Source organism: Thermobia domestica, chromosome 2, assembly GCF_964235325.1.
Source record: "Thermobia domestica chromosome 2, izTheDome1.hap1.1, whole genome shotgun sequence".
NCBI lineage: Eukaryota > Metazoa > Arthropoda > Insecta > Zygentoma > Lepismatidae > Thermobia > Thermobia domestica.
Window position 1 is genome coordinate 281,860,129 of NC_137455.1, and position 16,699 is coordinate 281,876,827.

Sequence of the window (16,699 nt, forward strand, 5' to 3'; positions counted from 1 at the left end):
TACGATTTGTCGTTCAATTTTTTGTTTAATGTGTGTACGTGCACTACGTGCCCAGAAAAATTCCTGGGAAGGATGGTCTAATAATAGGAATTCAACAACAAATAACACACGTAGATGCCAAACCGTAGAATTTAACGAAAAGTGTTTCCTGTAAAAATTGTTTTTTTTTTTTTTCAATAATACTTCCAAAGAAATCGAAATTTATACCACTTTCCATTTGAAATTTTGGAGTTGACCCCCCGTAAAAGAATTCCCGCCAAGCAATTGGATATGAAAGCATCACCATTTGATTCTTCACATACGATTTGGTCGTTCAGTTTTTGTTTGAAGTGTCTACATGCACTCATGCCGAGAAAAATGCCTGAGACGGGTGTGGTTAGATAGTAGCAATTCAACAACAAATAACACACGTAGAAGCCAAACCGTAGATTTTAAAAAAAAGTATTTCCTGTAAAAATTGTTTCTTTTTCAATAATACTGCCAAACAAATCGAAACTGGTACCACTTTCCATTTGAAATTTTAGAGTTTCCCCCGTGGAAATATTTTCTCTACACCACTGGATACGGAAGCATCGCGATTTAATTCTTCAGATACGGTCTGGTAGTTCAGTTTTTTGTTTGAAGTGTCTACGTGCACTACGAGCAGAGAAAAAATGCCTGGGACAGGTGGTCTGGTACACCCTGTATATAGAGATAATGAAAAACGTTGTTTGTAAATCATAATTTAAAATATCGGTATCCTACTAAGGCAGACTGAAAATAATGGCAGAAGGGCACTCACTCTATGTTGAAAGAGGTACTATTTTGAGAGTTACATTGCCACATAGAGCCATTCATGACGAGTCAGAAACTCAAATTCAATCATCTTTGATTTCTGACAGTATCTGTGCCGGACAAAACATTTATGGCGTAATGTGGGTTGCATATCTCCCAGGTGTATCCTACCTTGGTTTTCCTCATTTTACACTAAGTTGCACCGAGGGTATCGAACCATGGTCAATATATATATACATAGGCCAGTTGGGTGCTGCTTCTATGATGAAATATACATGTAGAAAGTAGTCGAATTGACGAAGCAAAGTTGCATAGAGTGTACAACAAATATTAACGCTTACGCAAATGTGCTTGATGAACGAGCAGAGTCTTTTCACACCTTCTCTAATTTTGATGAATGCAGATCTTTCCGTTAATGGCATGTGTGTGTATTTTTCTGTACGATCAGATGATATTTATAAAGATAAGCCAGAAAGTTGTGTCGCATTTTCACCCACGATCTTCGAACATGGATGTGTCATCTAAGGCTACGTGGAAGATCAAAAAAGTTCCCATCAGCATCGACGACCACAGCTGCATTGATGCTCTGACCAACTGGTAGCAGTTCCTGATGCACGATGCCGCGAACAGTCCATAAAATATACAAGAGAACCTTCTTCTGGTGCAATGCTGGTTTCGTCTCTTTTGGAACCGGTTCATGGGATGCTAACCAATGATGAAGGCGCCGTGGATCTTTGTATAGGACCCACTTCTAATCACACGTCAACACTCTTTCCAGAAACGTCCCTCTTCCTCAGACGAGACAGGGTCTTCCTCAAAGGAGACGAGCGTTTCCTTCTTTCCCGGAGTCAAATCATGTGATAGACCCAACTTGTAGTACTTCTGAAGTTGATGGAGGTTCTGCCAAATGGTTTCTCCACTCACACTGAATTGTAATCCCAGTTTCTCGCATACCTGGCCACTGTTCGCCTCAATTTCAGCCTGAAGATCTTCATTTTGGACATGTGTTGGTCTTCCGCCACGTGGTGCGTCTTCGAGTGTTTCGTCACCGTCTCCCGTCCTTAAAGTTGTTAAACCATCGCTGCACTGTCCGCATAGTCACGACATCTCATCAAAGGCCTGAAATTTCTGCCACTCCGCTGCAGCGGCCTATGACCCAGCTTGAATTCGTACAGAGTACGGGACATTATGACGCTCTGTGGAGGTCCCATGTTTACTCTTTCCTTACGCAAGTTCACGGTGTAACTGAATTACCACAACCTGGTAGTATGCCGGATATAACCACACAAACAACTGACTTTCTCCTTATCTCCATTCGTATTCAACTCACGGTTTGAGGGTCAATGGAACACAGATCTCCACAAAAAGCGACAGAACTTTCTTGGTTACCTTTATAGAAATTTCGTTTCTTCTTAGAAAGAGCAGGATCGTTGAGATGACGACTTAATTTAGTGCAAGAAATATGTTGCGAGTGGTGATGAAGTGGTGTTAGCTTGAGACTACTGGTATGAACAATACGTGGTGTTCTGGAGTTTCGCTAGTTAAAGCAATGATTATTTGGTTCATGATTCTTGGACACAACGAACACAGATTAGGTGTAAAATTTGATATCTGGTTAACTACAGATTTAAGGTAAGTAGCAGCGGCAAGAGATCCAAACGGAACGATAATAAGGTTAGAATGTTCTCCATTACGCAACACTTAGCATCGACAGGGGGAACCTCGACAATCAAACGCTCTCGGATACGGTTGGGCAACCCATATATCAAACAGAATATTCACTCTTACCGTTCACACAATAGAGCTTAATCTGTATTATGACCTTCCCGCAGTTCGCATAAATAGTATACGTCACATTACACAATGTATCGGCGTTTCCGAAGTGTTGACATTTGAAGCGGCGATGCTGACTAGGAATGCAGGGTTGGACTTTGTCAATAAAAACCAGCCTTCACAAATTACTGAAAGTACAACGACTGAGTTGAAACCAGTTCAACTGACTTCTTACTTTTAATCTGTGCTATGTCTACTACATGTTTATAAGATAATGTTATCTTAATATTCTCTTCTGCTACGTTTTAGATTCCAATATGATATTACTCTGTGACTAACATTTGGTAGGCAATAGGGTTCTAGTTTGACCCGAATATAACCAATGACATTTTCCCATTTCGACAGCTTTTCGGTTATTTACTCCCATCAGCAAAGTGCTATTTCTAAGTTTCGTGGTATCGTTTACAATCCATCTGTGTACCATGTTAATAACAAAAGGGACGGACCCTTAATACCACTCGGACGGTCAGATTCAGCATTCGCACTATTATATATATATATATATATATATATATATATATATATATATATATATATATATATATATATATATATATATATATATATATATATATATATGCATTTTAACAAGCTAACAGACTACAAGAATACTTATCTTCCCCACATTCTGTATAGGAGATTGACTTTCGTTCTGTTATGCCTGATTTGAGCTTTTCCCAAGAGGATGATTTAGATTTCTTATTTACATAATTTAGTTTATAAATGGCGTTTATAAAAGAAAATTCTGTAGTTGAACAACAACAACAACAACAACAACAACAACAAGACTCAATCAAATATGGACATGAAATAGCACATGAAAGGACATGAAATAGCACAATTTGCAGAGTTCAGATCACTCCTTTAAGGCGTATAGCAATCTCAGACAGTACAGCACCCTGCACATTTGTTTCTAACATTGTCGACACGAATATTCAAGAAACTCTGCGATTTATTGTCCCATTCTTCCTTAAGGGCAGTTCTGAGCCTGGAAGATTCAGAGTAATTGATTTATCTGTGCAACTTTTTTTTTTTCCAAGGGCATGTACGATGGAATTAGGATCTGGAACAAACACAGGGGGAATACGCTAGCAGAAAAGGGATGCAAGTACAAATATAAGGACAGACTAAAAATGTCATTGATCACTGAAGAGATCCGGAGAGGATTGCATGCAATGGAAAAGAATAACATTGTAATAAATCTTGTGATATGCTTTACGTATTTAAGCTTTAAGTTTACATTTGTGTAGAGGTATTTTCTTTTAGTTAAATATATACATATTTGTCTGGAATTAAATTCTTGTAAAAAAAATTGAAGAGATATAATGCTCTTTTGAAATCCTGGGATGAGTTTGAGAACATTTACTGGTAAATGTCCTTAATGTATAATTAAGAATATTATTGTCATCAATAATTTATTACAAAGTGTGGAGAAGAAACACTTGGTAATATGGAAAATTAAGACTCAAGAAGTTCAAAATCAAACATTCTTGAAGTAAATAGCTGATTTATTCAAATATGTAAAACTATTTATTAATTGTTTAGAGTATAATTCACTATTGTTTTCAAGCTATATTATTTATTTATTGTTGATTTTCATTTCCGTGGTCACGAATAAAAAAATCTCCTAACAACTTTGAGAAGAGTGGTAAGTGTTCACAATTTTCGGAATTTTATTTTAGCTTTTAGATATGATTAATTAACTTAGTGCAGAGTTGTAAATTTTCTTTAAGAGAAACTTTTCCATGAAGATTTTCGATTTCAGAACGCAGGAGACGTCGTTCCCCCACTTCCCGAAAATATCTGTGGCGTACCCCCGGTTTCTAAAAAATTACAATGGGCAAAGGTAGGCAAGGGGATGGCTTGACGTCAAGCGTCCTCCTATCTTTTCAAATCAGTTTTTACTAAGCCTGCCATACATCCTGTTAAAACGGGACAGTCCCGATTTTTGACTCGAATGTTCCGCGTCCCCGTAAATTTAGTCGGGACAGGCAAATGTCCCGTAATTTAGTCCCGAACCATTTCTGCTTTCAATATCAGCTTATTGAAAAGAAAAAAAAATTTAAAAAATTGTGACATTGGCTGGCAATCCTGTTATTAGTGAATGAACAAATAAGCTGTGACGTGAACAGCTTGGTGCAAGCTATCATACCACTCTCTCTGATTTCATAGCGAGGAAGCTAATAGTCTTGCAACACAGAGTTGCAGTTGTCCATTGGCAGTCAAGGGGATCTGCAATTTTTGATCAAGTGCACGAGCTAAGCTATTATTAATAATACAAGTGAAATGTTCCAATTTTGTGTCAATAAGAATGCCTAAATGGACGTGCACCTTTTTTTTTTTTTTTTTTTTTAAATTTGAAGGAGAAATACCCTTTTCTGTAAGCAACGAAGTTTGGCTATGAAGTTACAAAATTTGCAATGCTACTTTTTCATTGCACGTGGTGGAAACTCGGACATTCTTCAACTTCAGAAAACAAGCAAACAGAAGATGACTTCACGTGCTTCTACAAGCACAAGGAAAATAAGTGATTATAACCAGAGCTACAGTGCATTGGATTACGTATCAAAGGTTATAAAAATATCACTATGTTAAGTTCAACTGTGTCAGAACAAAAGCATATTACTGTGTCTATTTAGGACATTGTAGGTGCATGATTTTCTTTCATCTGCTACATTTTTAAATAATATAGTATGTATTCAGATGGAAAAAGAATCTCATATGTAAATGCAAAACATTCATAGGAGTTCTCCAGAAGCATAAAGTTTCCTGAGAACGAATTGTTCGCTACTTCCTTGTACCTATTTCAAATAATGCAGTGTATTTCCAAAAATATGTATCATGCTGGAAAGTTGGAGGAGGAGGGAGGGTGGATTGAAGACGTCCTGTATTCTCATGAAAAACATATGGCAGGCTTAATTTTTACCCCTGGTCTGAACCTATAATGAGGACTTTTCTACAAAACTTGCTTTATGTAAATAACTACTTTTAAGGACAGACAAGTAAATCAATAGGGCAGAAGAAGGTATATCTTAAATTTCAGCATATTATAAGCTGAGGCAAGACTTATTCTTAAGCTTCTCATCAAAAGTATTGATATCACCATTATAGATAACATTCACAATTATGTAAAGAAATTGATAAAAAAAAAGTTTTATTTTTCAGGAAACAAGTTTTGCAAAAAACTGTTTTTATTTTCTGCCGAGAACCTGCAGTAAGTTACTAGATATTTGCTCAGGTTTAAATTAGCACCGGGACATAATCGATAATATTTAACTAGGATTATTTTCGACTCACATTCTTTGGAATTGATTGTAACTTATTGCACTGTACGGAACATATAGCGTTCATTCAAACAGCTTTGGGTGGGAAAATAAAGTTTGCAACTCATACTTGTCTAGTATGACATATTTGGAGAAGTGCACATTCTTCGTGGTAGGTAACCTTGAAGAATCTAAGGATATATGATTGTGTGCTTCACAGGCAATATAATTCGCTGTTTACAGGTGTAACACATTTTTTTTTATTTATATCCAGAAAGTTTATATACCTGTATTTAAAAAAAATCTAAATAACCTATGGTCTCTTCCCTGCAATCACCTAGGAATATGCCTAGCAGAGTGGGCTTATATACGGGACAAGCATAAAAAGCGATCAACAAACAGACATTAAGCTTTCTATATAAAATTTGATATACTAAGTTAACACGACAAGCGAATGTAAATGTAAATAGCTAAATATTTAATGTAATCTGCTTTCCACATGTCGTAACTTATTGAAATTCCCTTTTAAAATATTAGAGATTACTTGTATTATTTAGGAACTAACTAACTAACGGGTGTTGTTGTAAACTGTAACATCTTTGTAATTAAGTGAGCTTCTCGTGGATATACTGGGTGGACCAAAAGTAGGTATACACACCAGCATCGATCAAGTATGACATTTTAATTTATTAATATAATGAATTTATTTGTATTGGTTTGTTCCGAACGTAAGGTATAAGTGAAAATAAATTAAGAATAGATAAGGAAGAATCTAAGTCAATACCTGTATGGATAACAATAAGTAAATTATGTAAAATGTCATGACAGATCAGTACGGGACTGTATACCTACTTTTGGACCACTCTGTATGGTTAGGAAACGCGTCTTCGGTGTGAGAGCCCCGAGTTTGATTCCCTGTGGGAACTTATGTGGATCAGATCCCATTTTAAGCTGTAGATCCACATCTCATGTAGTCTCGGTATTGTAAGGGAAGATAAACTAGAGTTTAACTAATTCGTCATTGTGTATTGGCTATTCGCTTAAAGCATATATCAATATAGAAATAATTACTCCTTGTAAAGTATTGTACAAAGCAATATGTTCAGTGCTTATCTCCGTACAATGAAATTTCGGAAAGCAAACACACAAGTTTTGTATAGTATGATTGAAATTATAGTTGCATGATTGAACTACTTACTACATACTTCCGTTATGCGTAGATAGTATAATGTTAGTTTTGTCTGCATTAATCCTATACTAAAATTTGTTATATACAAAGTTATTGTTATATACATCTTCTCATTGTCTTAGCGGTTGTATGTATGTGATAGTGTACACTCAGTGTCTGATGAAGCTAGTGATAGTTGGCGAAACTGTCACAAGTATTTAGTTTTTCATGTAAAAATATATTGTTTTGCTCAGCAAATAATAACTTTGTATTTAATTATATACAAAGCAAAGCTTCTGTTTATGAAAGATAAAATTTGTTGCCTCAAATGTAACTATGTATTCTGATGCATTAAATATTCTCATTTATTTAATTCTGTATATAATAGTAGAATTTGCTAAATAATAGATAGCTTCGTTTGAAATTTCTTTGCTAAATGTCAATTTGGAGTAAATGGAGCTGGAATAGACGTGTGTAATACAATATATTTCAATGTCTTATATAGAGGTCAGATACGTTGGTGATTCTTTGCATCTAATAATAATAATAATAATTGTAATAAACAACATTTGCTGAACACTAATGTCTTTGATATGGCATTAGTAACATTAGTAGTTCGTCAACACAGTTATATGTTCTTATTATTTAAAAGTAGTGCGTACTGACATTTTTTTTATGAAATTGGGAATTTGTGCTGAAAAACACATGCAATACAATAGAAGCCTGAAATAGTGTGATTCGAAATATATCGGATTCGAATATAATACAAGGAAAATTATCTTCCCCAATATAAAAAATCATAGTTTTCAAATTTGCTTTTATCTTTTCAAGTTCAATTAAAACATTAAAAAAATAAAGAATTGCAAAGAACGGTTCTGCAGTTCAATTTCTACGTTACATTGTATTTTACATTGCTGTATAATGTTATAATTTATTACTGCACGAATATAATTTCTTTTCTTCACCTTCACGGGATCGATGTTTGTCATTTTTGCTATATCACGACAAGGTTATGACTAAAGAAAAAACGTGGTCTCAAGCAACGGCATTAATGTTCAATTCAGGCCTATAGAAGCAAAACCTGCTAAGTCCATTTTTGAATTTTATCACGAAACGAAAAAAAGTGTAACGTCCTTGTATTTCATAATTCTTGAACAATGTGTTTTAGTGGTAGATTTCACACTTCTGCACTTTTGATCAGTTTTGTATAGCTTTCCAGAAATAAATAAACTTTTGTTGGACTTAACATGTTTTGATTCCAAATCTTCAATTTGTTGGCTATTTACATAATGTTTTGCAATGTAATGGCACTTTTGCATGGAAAATAAGAAAAAAAAAATATTTCAGAATATAAAGAACGTTGAATACTCACTTATAGGTTACAGATGTTTGCGAGCTCTTATTTGTTAGAAAAAGTAAAAGTCTCTTTAAAAAATTATTAGATAAAATGAAAAGTCTCTTTCAAAAAATGGCTTTATCTTTCAAGACTTCGGTACAATAGTTACCGTCTTCTTCTTCCCTTGTTGGTCCACAAAGTAAGTTTTCATAAAAGGATAAGTTGTTATTATTGAATGTTAAGAATTATTTAGTATGTTCTCATCTCGTTTTCGGATTTTTTAGTAAGACTAGCATCTCGTCTTTGTGAAACACTAGAGACGAGACTCTGATTTAGAAGGACAAACCGAGACAAAAATTGCCATTTCTCGTCTCAAGTGAAACACTACTCCAGTTCATCTTATCATGATCGAACGAACAGTAATATTATAATATTCTTAATAAACCATTGGGCATTGTCACTGTTTACAAGATTACACAAGATTTGATTTTCCATTATTTTCAACAGAAATAAGCCGCATTAATACTAGACAGCAACATTCAATACTAAAGTTTTTATGATTGTGAATGTCGTTGAGTCGGTATCCCTCCACCATTCACAGTATAATGGAAACGTGTCTTACTTTCGTTTTTTCCGTTGTTCGTTTCCAAGCTTCCGTATTTGGTACTTTTACTCTGGACGAGGAAACAATACTCTGTCTTATCACATTCATGTTTACAGCACCAATTTTGTACACAGACTGACTCAATATTGTAGTGCCTGTTTCAACTTGCACTGAAGTAGCCACAGTGAATACTAAAAATAGTCCTAAGCGCATTCAGAAGCAAAACATGCTCAATCCGTTCATTGTGATTGGTTGGTGGATGTAGTATTCTTTGCTTTAAAATAAGAGAAACTTACGCATGTATAAAACAGATTTTACTTCTAAAGATCAAATTTATCAATTAATTTAAATGGGAAATATTAAGATTTAGTAATCAACGTTTTGCAATTTGATTCGCTTCCCAACGAGCTATAAACGGCAATAAAAACTCAATTTGTCGAAATTGGGACTTAGCAGGTTTTGCTTTTATACCCCTGAATTGTTTGCACCATAACTACAAGACATTTATACTATATGATTCACTTCAAAACAAGGGAAGAGAAGAAGGTACACTTTAAAATTGGGTAGTAAGAAGGGTTCTAAACAAAATACATTAATTTTCATGGTTTGAATTCAATTATCCAATCATTTTCGAAGAGATTCACGCAAATTGATCGTGTGTGCTTGAAATTCTCGATTCTTTTTAGAACCTTATTAAGTACAGTTACTCTTTCATGATCTAAACTATTCCACTAACAAGAATTTTAGAAATGATAAAAAATGGATCAAAAATTGCGATCTTGGCCAGGGTGCGATTTTTGGATCAGGGGGCACGACATTTTTGAACGGCCCTTAAATCGAGTTTCGTATTTTCTACGGAATAAGCACATCATACTGAGTTAAGTGATAGTTTGGGTTTGGATATACTATATGTAGTTCTACAGATATAAGGCACATAAGCAAATTTTTAATTGAAAGATATTGGATCTTTTGATCCAAAAAAGATATTGGTTTTCAATATCACCATTTAGTTTCTTTCCTCATATAAATGAAAAAAGTACAATGAAATAGCACTGATGTTCATGGTACAATTTTTATTAAAAGTAAATAATTAATACATGCAATTTTTTCTTTTTGAATACATTTAAACGGTCAATCCTAGAATATCACAGTGGCCCAATAATTAAAATGCTGGTCCGTTGTCTTACCAAAACCATCTTTTTGTGTGAATTCATACCAAAACCATCTAATTTGATATCTTTTCTTCACAAAGTATTTGTACTGTTATATTTTAGGAGTTCCCACTAGAAGGCTGCTCTATGTTTATATATATATATTTAAAATAGTTAAGTAGTTCACAACAGATAACCGAAGTAAAAAAGATACATTATATATTCTACAAAGTGATAGAAATATACCAAAAATGTCGTAGTCATCAGCACAAGGAAAAATTGTATTGTTGGAGTTAACAATAGTGAAAAAAGATGATGGTTATATATATATACTAGCAAAATCTAGTGGCAATAGTAAAAGAGCTATTGTCACTGGTTTTTGTTTTAGTTAAAAGATGCGAAAAAACGATGCATAAATGGAAAAAACTCAGCTGGCCTTGAAGCACTTCCCCTTTGATTCAAGGCCATGCTGTTTCGATTGATCGATATATATGTATATATATGTTATCATCACACAGAATAAAAGCGTGGGTTAGTTTAGTTTGGCTTCTTTTCTTTTGTTTCGATAAATATTTGATCACATTATTTTCAGCCTTCGTAACTAGTGAAAAAAAAGCTACATTTAAATAGTTATTATAGTATTGAGCGGTCTGGGATAATTAGAATTAGAAGACTTGGTAATATTATACAATATGTTGTATATATATGTATATATGATATTACTAAACTATAATATACACACGTGATAACTATAACACTCACAGTATAGAACCTTAAGGTTGACAATGGTATGAACACACGTTCCTAATAATGAAAGGTAGTTAATTCCTAAAGACTAGAAATATTTCACGTTCCTTGCATTCTTAATCTTTTTTTTTTTTCATTCCTTTTCGATGTTGATGCTATGGAGAAAACCTTCCCCTATTTTCTCCGAGCATAACATCAAAAGCAACTCTACAAATGATGAAATACTGTATCATATATCTTTTTTCTTCTTTTGGTTTCTTTAAAAAAATGTGCTAAATTCATAAACCTTATGACATGCAGAATAGATATGGCATAATGACGCATGAAAAAATTCTATACATTATTTTTTCCTCGCATATGTCATTTCGTCTTCTAGAGTATATCTATGTTTAATAATCTATTTCTACTTCTATTTATCTATTACATAGTGTCTTTACACAACCCTAGGTACCTTCTTCGATCATTGGTAATACAAACATCATACGTTAGTAGATCAAAGGTAAAAAGAATACAGCCTGATTCACAGTAGAGGCACAGAATAGCATATATGTTTACGATTTATATGTATGAGTAAAATTAAAATAAACAATAACGTTAATACAGAAATGAACTTAAATAAGGCGGACATGATATATGTATGTATATGTATTTTTATGGCTTATCAAACTCTTTGTTACCTCCAACCTTTGAGTAGAAAATTGACTTTTGATCTACAGTAGACGGCTAAAAAAAGATAAATGTTGCTTTATTCACGTTGGAGATACAGAGAGATCGGTAAGTGTGATCTTGTATACTGCCATTGGAGGGCTGGTGTACACTCCTCTTTTTTAGTTGTTATATTTATATATCTAATATAGTGCAATATGTTTTTCTTCGTACAGTCTATATCGAAAAAACACACGGCACTTTTTAAAAGACTCCAGCTGCTGTTGAAATAATATTTTTTTTAGCTGCATCTCGATGTCTCGTTCTGTCAAATATTTTATTTCTAAATAACTATCTTCATTAATAGTAATAATACTAATATTTATGATCATCTTTTCATTTTTAAATGAAACCATAGCATATGGGTAAAATTATAATGTCAGAGCTACAGTTATTTTACTTTGTTCTTTCTTAAAAGATAATGGATTTGTGATTACAATGTGTTATAAGCTAACAACTACTGATATCATTCTCTATATATGTGTGTGTATGAATAATAATATTTTTTGATTTTCTCCTTCAAATTCTTATTATATATGTACTGAATTCTTAGGACGAGAAGAAAGTTAAAATTCTTAATATCTACATCACTAAATTCATTGACAAATGTAAAAAGTTTGTTGCTTCGGATCTTCTGGAATTCCCATAGTTCACTTGTTTTTAATTATTTCTATTTTCGTTTTGTTGTTTTCTTTAAATGTAAGTGTTAATTATAGAAAAGGGTTTACTGTTTGTTGACACAATCTGCAGCACAAAACAAGTAAGGTTATTAAGCAAGCATTGTCTAAAGTTTTGGAGACCAGGATAAAACATTTTCTTACACACTACTGTTGTATTTTCCTTTGCAGTATTAGTTGAACCATATATGGAGAGACGGCTATTTGCTTTCAAATACAGGATACATGAAAAAATATAACTGAAAAAAAGAACATATTTTTGCTCTGGAGTTTCAACTAATGGCATAAACAATACTGGCAGGAAATGGACACGACACTGCGCAGCGGGTCTGGTCCCACATCAGTAACAATATTATATAGATCACCCGTGAAGAGTGCAGCAAAGAAACACAGCAACAGCGCATTTTCCTCTTCTTCTGACTTCTTCTCTTTCTCTTCTGTGATTATCGACATCTTCGTTTTACACCTTCTGATTGTTCATTTCAATGGTGACATTCTCGGACGAGCCTGGGTTGGTGGAATTGGCAACGGGCTTGGTCGGAGATGTCCTAGGTGATGGAGTCTTCACTGATGTTTGTGACACATTGCTGGCCCTGCTACCTCGTCGAGAACCAGCGCGAGAGCCTACGAAAACAGAAAGAAAAAGGAACTTAGCGAAAAAAAAAGTTATTTGGTGACAAAGAACGGTAAAAACAAAATCAACCTTCTACCACACAATTTATCTGAAAGTGAAAATACTTAGACTTATTACTTAACTATTTTGCAATTACTAATTCTCAAAGGAAAAGAAATGTATTTTAAGTATATAAGTTTTCCAGAAATACAAAAGATAATAAATCAATTTATGGTATCAGTTATTCTGTATCACTGTAAGATACTGAGTTAGTTTAAGAGAAAAAAAAAACGTCAAATATAGTAAAGCATAAATAACAATGTAGAACAAAGGCACCAACCAATGATGCTATTAATGAGAACTATCACATAGATTCAGTGAAGCTAATGGGGTGGTGTATTACTATCTAATTAAAGAAAAAAACTGGAGTATCGAATAAGCGAGGGTAAAATTTCACAGCAATTTCTATTTAATACACTTGTTATCCTTTTTTAAAGATATTTCTCTCTTTACTCAATCTGCATGATAAGTAATTATGTTTCATTTTCTGATTTATAGTACTCTGTTAAAGACAAATTATTTGATATCTTAAAATTTACTGAAAATGACATAGAACTCTACCACCCCGAAACTCTTCATATAAAAATTACAGTAGTAGACAAATATGAAAATGTAAAATTATGCTGCTCGATGTATCTCTAGTACAGAATAATTTATTCTATAGTACAAAATATCTCGTGTTAAAACAACTTCTTCAATTTACCAAAATTAAGCTTGGCAAAGAGGAACATAGTGAAAAAAAAGCGATCATGATGTAAAAAAATATTTACAATTTAAATACTTATTTAGTTCTTCAAGAACAGTAGTGCCAAATACCTTTAACTGTGCTATATTTCTAACTTTTACAGTTTCTATAAATATAGTAGTGCTGTCAAAATTGGTCTGAATTATGCTAAAAATGATGCATGATTCAACTTTAATAATAGTCTTTTAAATAACTTTTGAAATGTGAATTACTAGGAGTACTTTTGTGTGTCTACATATTTTCTTTAATAAATCAAGTAATTTGAGCCTATATTCATTGGTGAAACGGTTTGCGGAAAAATTACAAAATTACACTAATAAATACAAATACTTTTACTATTCAATCTACAAATACTAGATACAATTTTATGGATGCATACTTTGACTAAACGAACGAAAATTCCTGCTTTAAATTTTTTTCTATATTTTTAGTTTGTAAAATATTCGAAGATAATACTAAAGCCTACCTATAGTATTAGTGTATTGGCTAATTTAAAGTCAATGTTCATGGTAACGGAAAAAGTAAATAAAGTAAGTTAAGAATTTCAGGTTAAAGTCAGTATTCATGATAACGGAAAAAGTAAATAAAAATATTCAGAATTTGAGGTTGAAGTCAATGTTCATGGTAACGGGAAAAGTAAATAAAGTAAGTTCAGAATTTGAGGTTAAAGTCAATGTTCATGGTAACGGAAAAAGTAAATAAAGTAAGTTCAGAATTTGAGGTTAAAGTCAATGTTCATGGTAACGGGAAAAGTAAATAAAGTAAGTTCAGAATTTGAGCTTAAAGTCAATGTTCATAGTAACGGAAAAATTAAATAAAGTAAGTTCAGAATTTGAGGTTGAAGTCAATGTTCATGGCAACAGAAAAAGTAAATAAAGTAAGTGCAGAATTTGAGGTTAAAGTCAGTATTCATGGTAAGGAAAAAAGTAAATAAAGTAAGCGCAGAAGTTTAGGTTAAAGTCAATATTCATGATAACGGAAAAAGTAAATAAAGTAAGTTGAGAGTTTTAGGTCTGGTACAGTAATTTCTAAGTGGTTGCATTGTGGCGTCACAGTTTGCTGCTCTTTTTCTTAGAAATTCATACGGAGAGAGGAAGGAGTAGGAAGGGAACCTGACGATAACAAACGAGAATGGTGACAGGTAAACTAAGGCATCGATAGCATAGTTGATAGTTTTGCATGCATACTACTGGTGAATCCATGAGTAAACATACACTACCATCACCTCCTTAGTTCATTCTATTACTTTTCTCCATCTCATTCTTTGTCGTGGTTTTCACTTATAAAAGCATGCATCCACTTCATACTCCGGACATTTGGAAATTATCAGCCTAGTACTTTAAAGTATTGAGTACATTAAATACTTCATGTACTTAGTACTTAGATATGCACATAAAAGTGCCATAGCAATTCTCTGAAGGACAATATGCAAATGAATGAGGATAAAAGAATTCGAGGAACGAAAAGAGTGGCAGGGAATAGAAGGAACTATTAGAAAACCCATGGATACGTTGTTAACCATCACAAACTCAGATTGTTTAAGATTTGCAACACCTTTGTCATTGCTCTGTCACTTAGTTATCTAATTTTACAGAATAGGTTTTGAAAGAGCAAATTCTTCTTTACTAATTCGAATTAACTTGAAACGAAATTGTCTCTTTTAACTTTGGAGCTAGGATAGGGTGACCAGATGTTCTGTTTTTAACGGAATTATCCCTTTTTTCCTAAACGGTCGTCCGGTGATCCGAAAAAAGTATAAACGGGATGCAAAATGTTTCTTAAAAAAAAAAAGTCTTTGGCTTGCAGTTACGTAGTTTAGCATCATTTTAACATGTTTTTAAGCCCCATAGCTGAGTCTTCGTTTAGAAAGATTTCGAAATTGTGTGAAATAGTCTCTACTTTTTCTACAGGTATCTCCGTAGTAAATCTAATGTTTCGATCATTGGCGTATTTAGGATTTTATTTCGGGAGGAACTATGTACAACACGTGAATAAGTACTTATACCTTTCCTTTTGGGTGCCGACAAATTTTAATGAAGTTTTGCATATAATAAATTTACTTCAGGAGGACTTGAGCCCGACATCCACCCCCTAAATACGCCACTGGTTTCGATATTAGATAACCTTTCGTTGGTAGAAGGTTAGTTCATTCTCACTGGGATAGGTAACGATTTAACAATGATTATACCTAAGTAACTTGTCAAATTATATGTTTGCCGAGTGTCATGTTCTTTATTGTTTAAACTAGAAATATATATCACCGAACAAAGCAGAGTTTATTTTAAAGTAATAACTGTGTAACACATTGACTTAATCAGATACTGTAAAAACAAGAGGAAGTTGCATATAAATATAATAGGATCCGAGAAACTTGCTCTGAACGCTGATTAGCAGGTCAGAACTGACTTAGCCAATCATGACAAAAATTGACAAAACTGAAACTAAACACCATAAATCCTTTTCTCTCCCTGATCCAGCAGAAAACTAAGCTGCAAATTAAGTCTTTTCAATAACTTGTCCCACTGTTCATCAATTTTAAGTCCTGCATTCCAATTCATAACACAGCTCTGATCTTTCCCGATAAATCTGGTCTCCTTCCAGTTTCTTATTAACGTCCTTTGTTCCCGCGCTAAGACTTTAATCTCGCACCAATTAACCGTAGTGTACTAACATGTATTAAGACATGTTAGTACTCTATAGATAGTAACACGGATGAATTTTCACCCACATAATTTTTTGGTGCATAGTTGGAAAAAGCTAAGATTTTCAATGTGTGACGAATCTGTAAGATAATATAGTTCTTATGACATATTTTTATCGTAAAAAGTAAATTTTGTATTAAATGTTTTCTTGACCAAATAAGATTTTTTTTTGATGCGTTCCAATGTCATTTTTTTTTAAATTAAAAATTCTAAATAAATACTTTAATCCAGAATTGCACACAATACTATTGAAAACATAATAAAGATACTATGTAAAAATTTTTAACATAATTAGTATGCAATAATATATAAAATTATATG

At 33.2% G+C, this 16,699-nt stretch overlaps 1 protein-coding gene across 3 annotated transcripts in view; it reads right to left on the reverse strand.

Moving 5' to 3' along the window:
- Positions 1-10,036: 10,036 nt before the first annotated feature.
- LOC145678532 (uncharacterized) overlaps positions 10,037-16,699 on the reverse strand; it is a 537,693-nt gene continuing 531,030 nt past the window's right edge. For all 3 annotated transcript variants that reach the window (XM_081748781.1, XM_081748782.1, XM_081748780.1), the window contains one exon: positions 10,037-12,882. In XM_081748781.1, the coding sequence (XP_081604907.1) occupies positions 12,719-12,882 (164 nt within the window). In that variant the 3' untranslated portion in view covers positions 10,037-12,718. The remainder of the gene's footprint in view (positions 12,883-16,699) is intronic.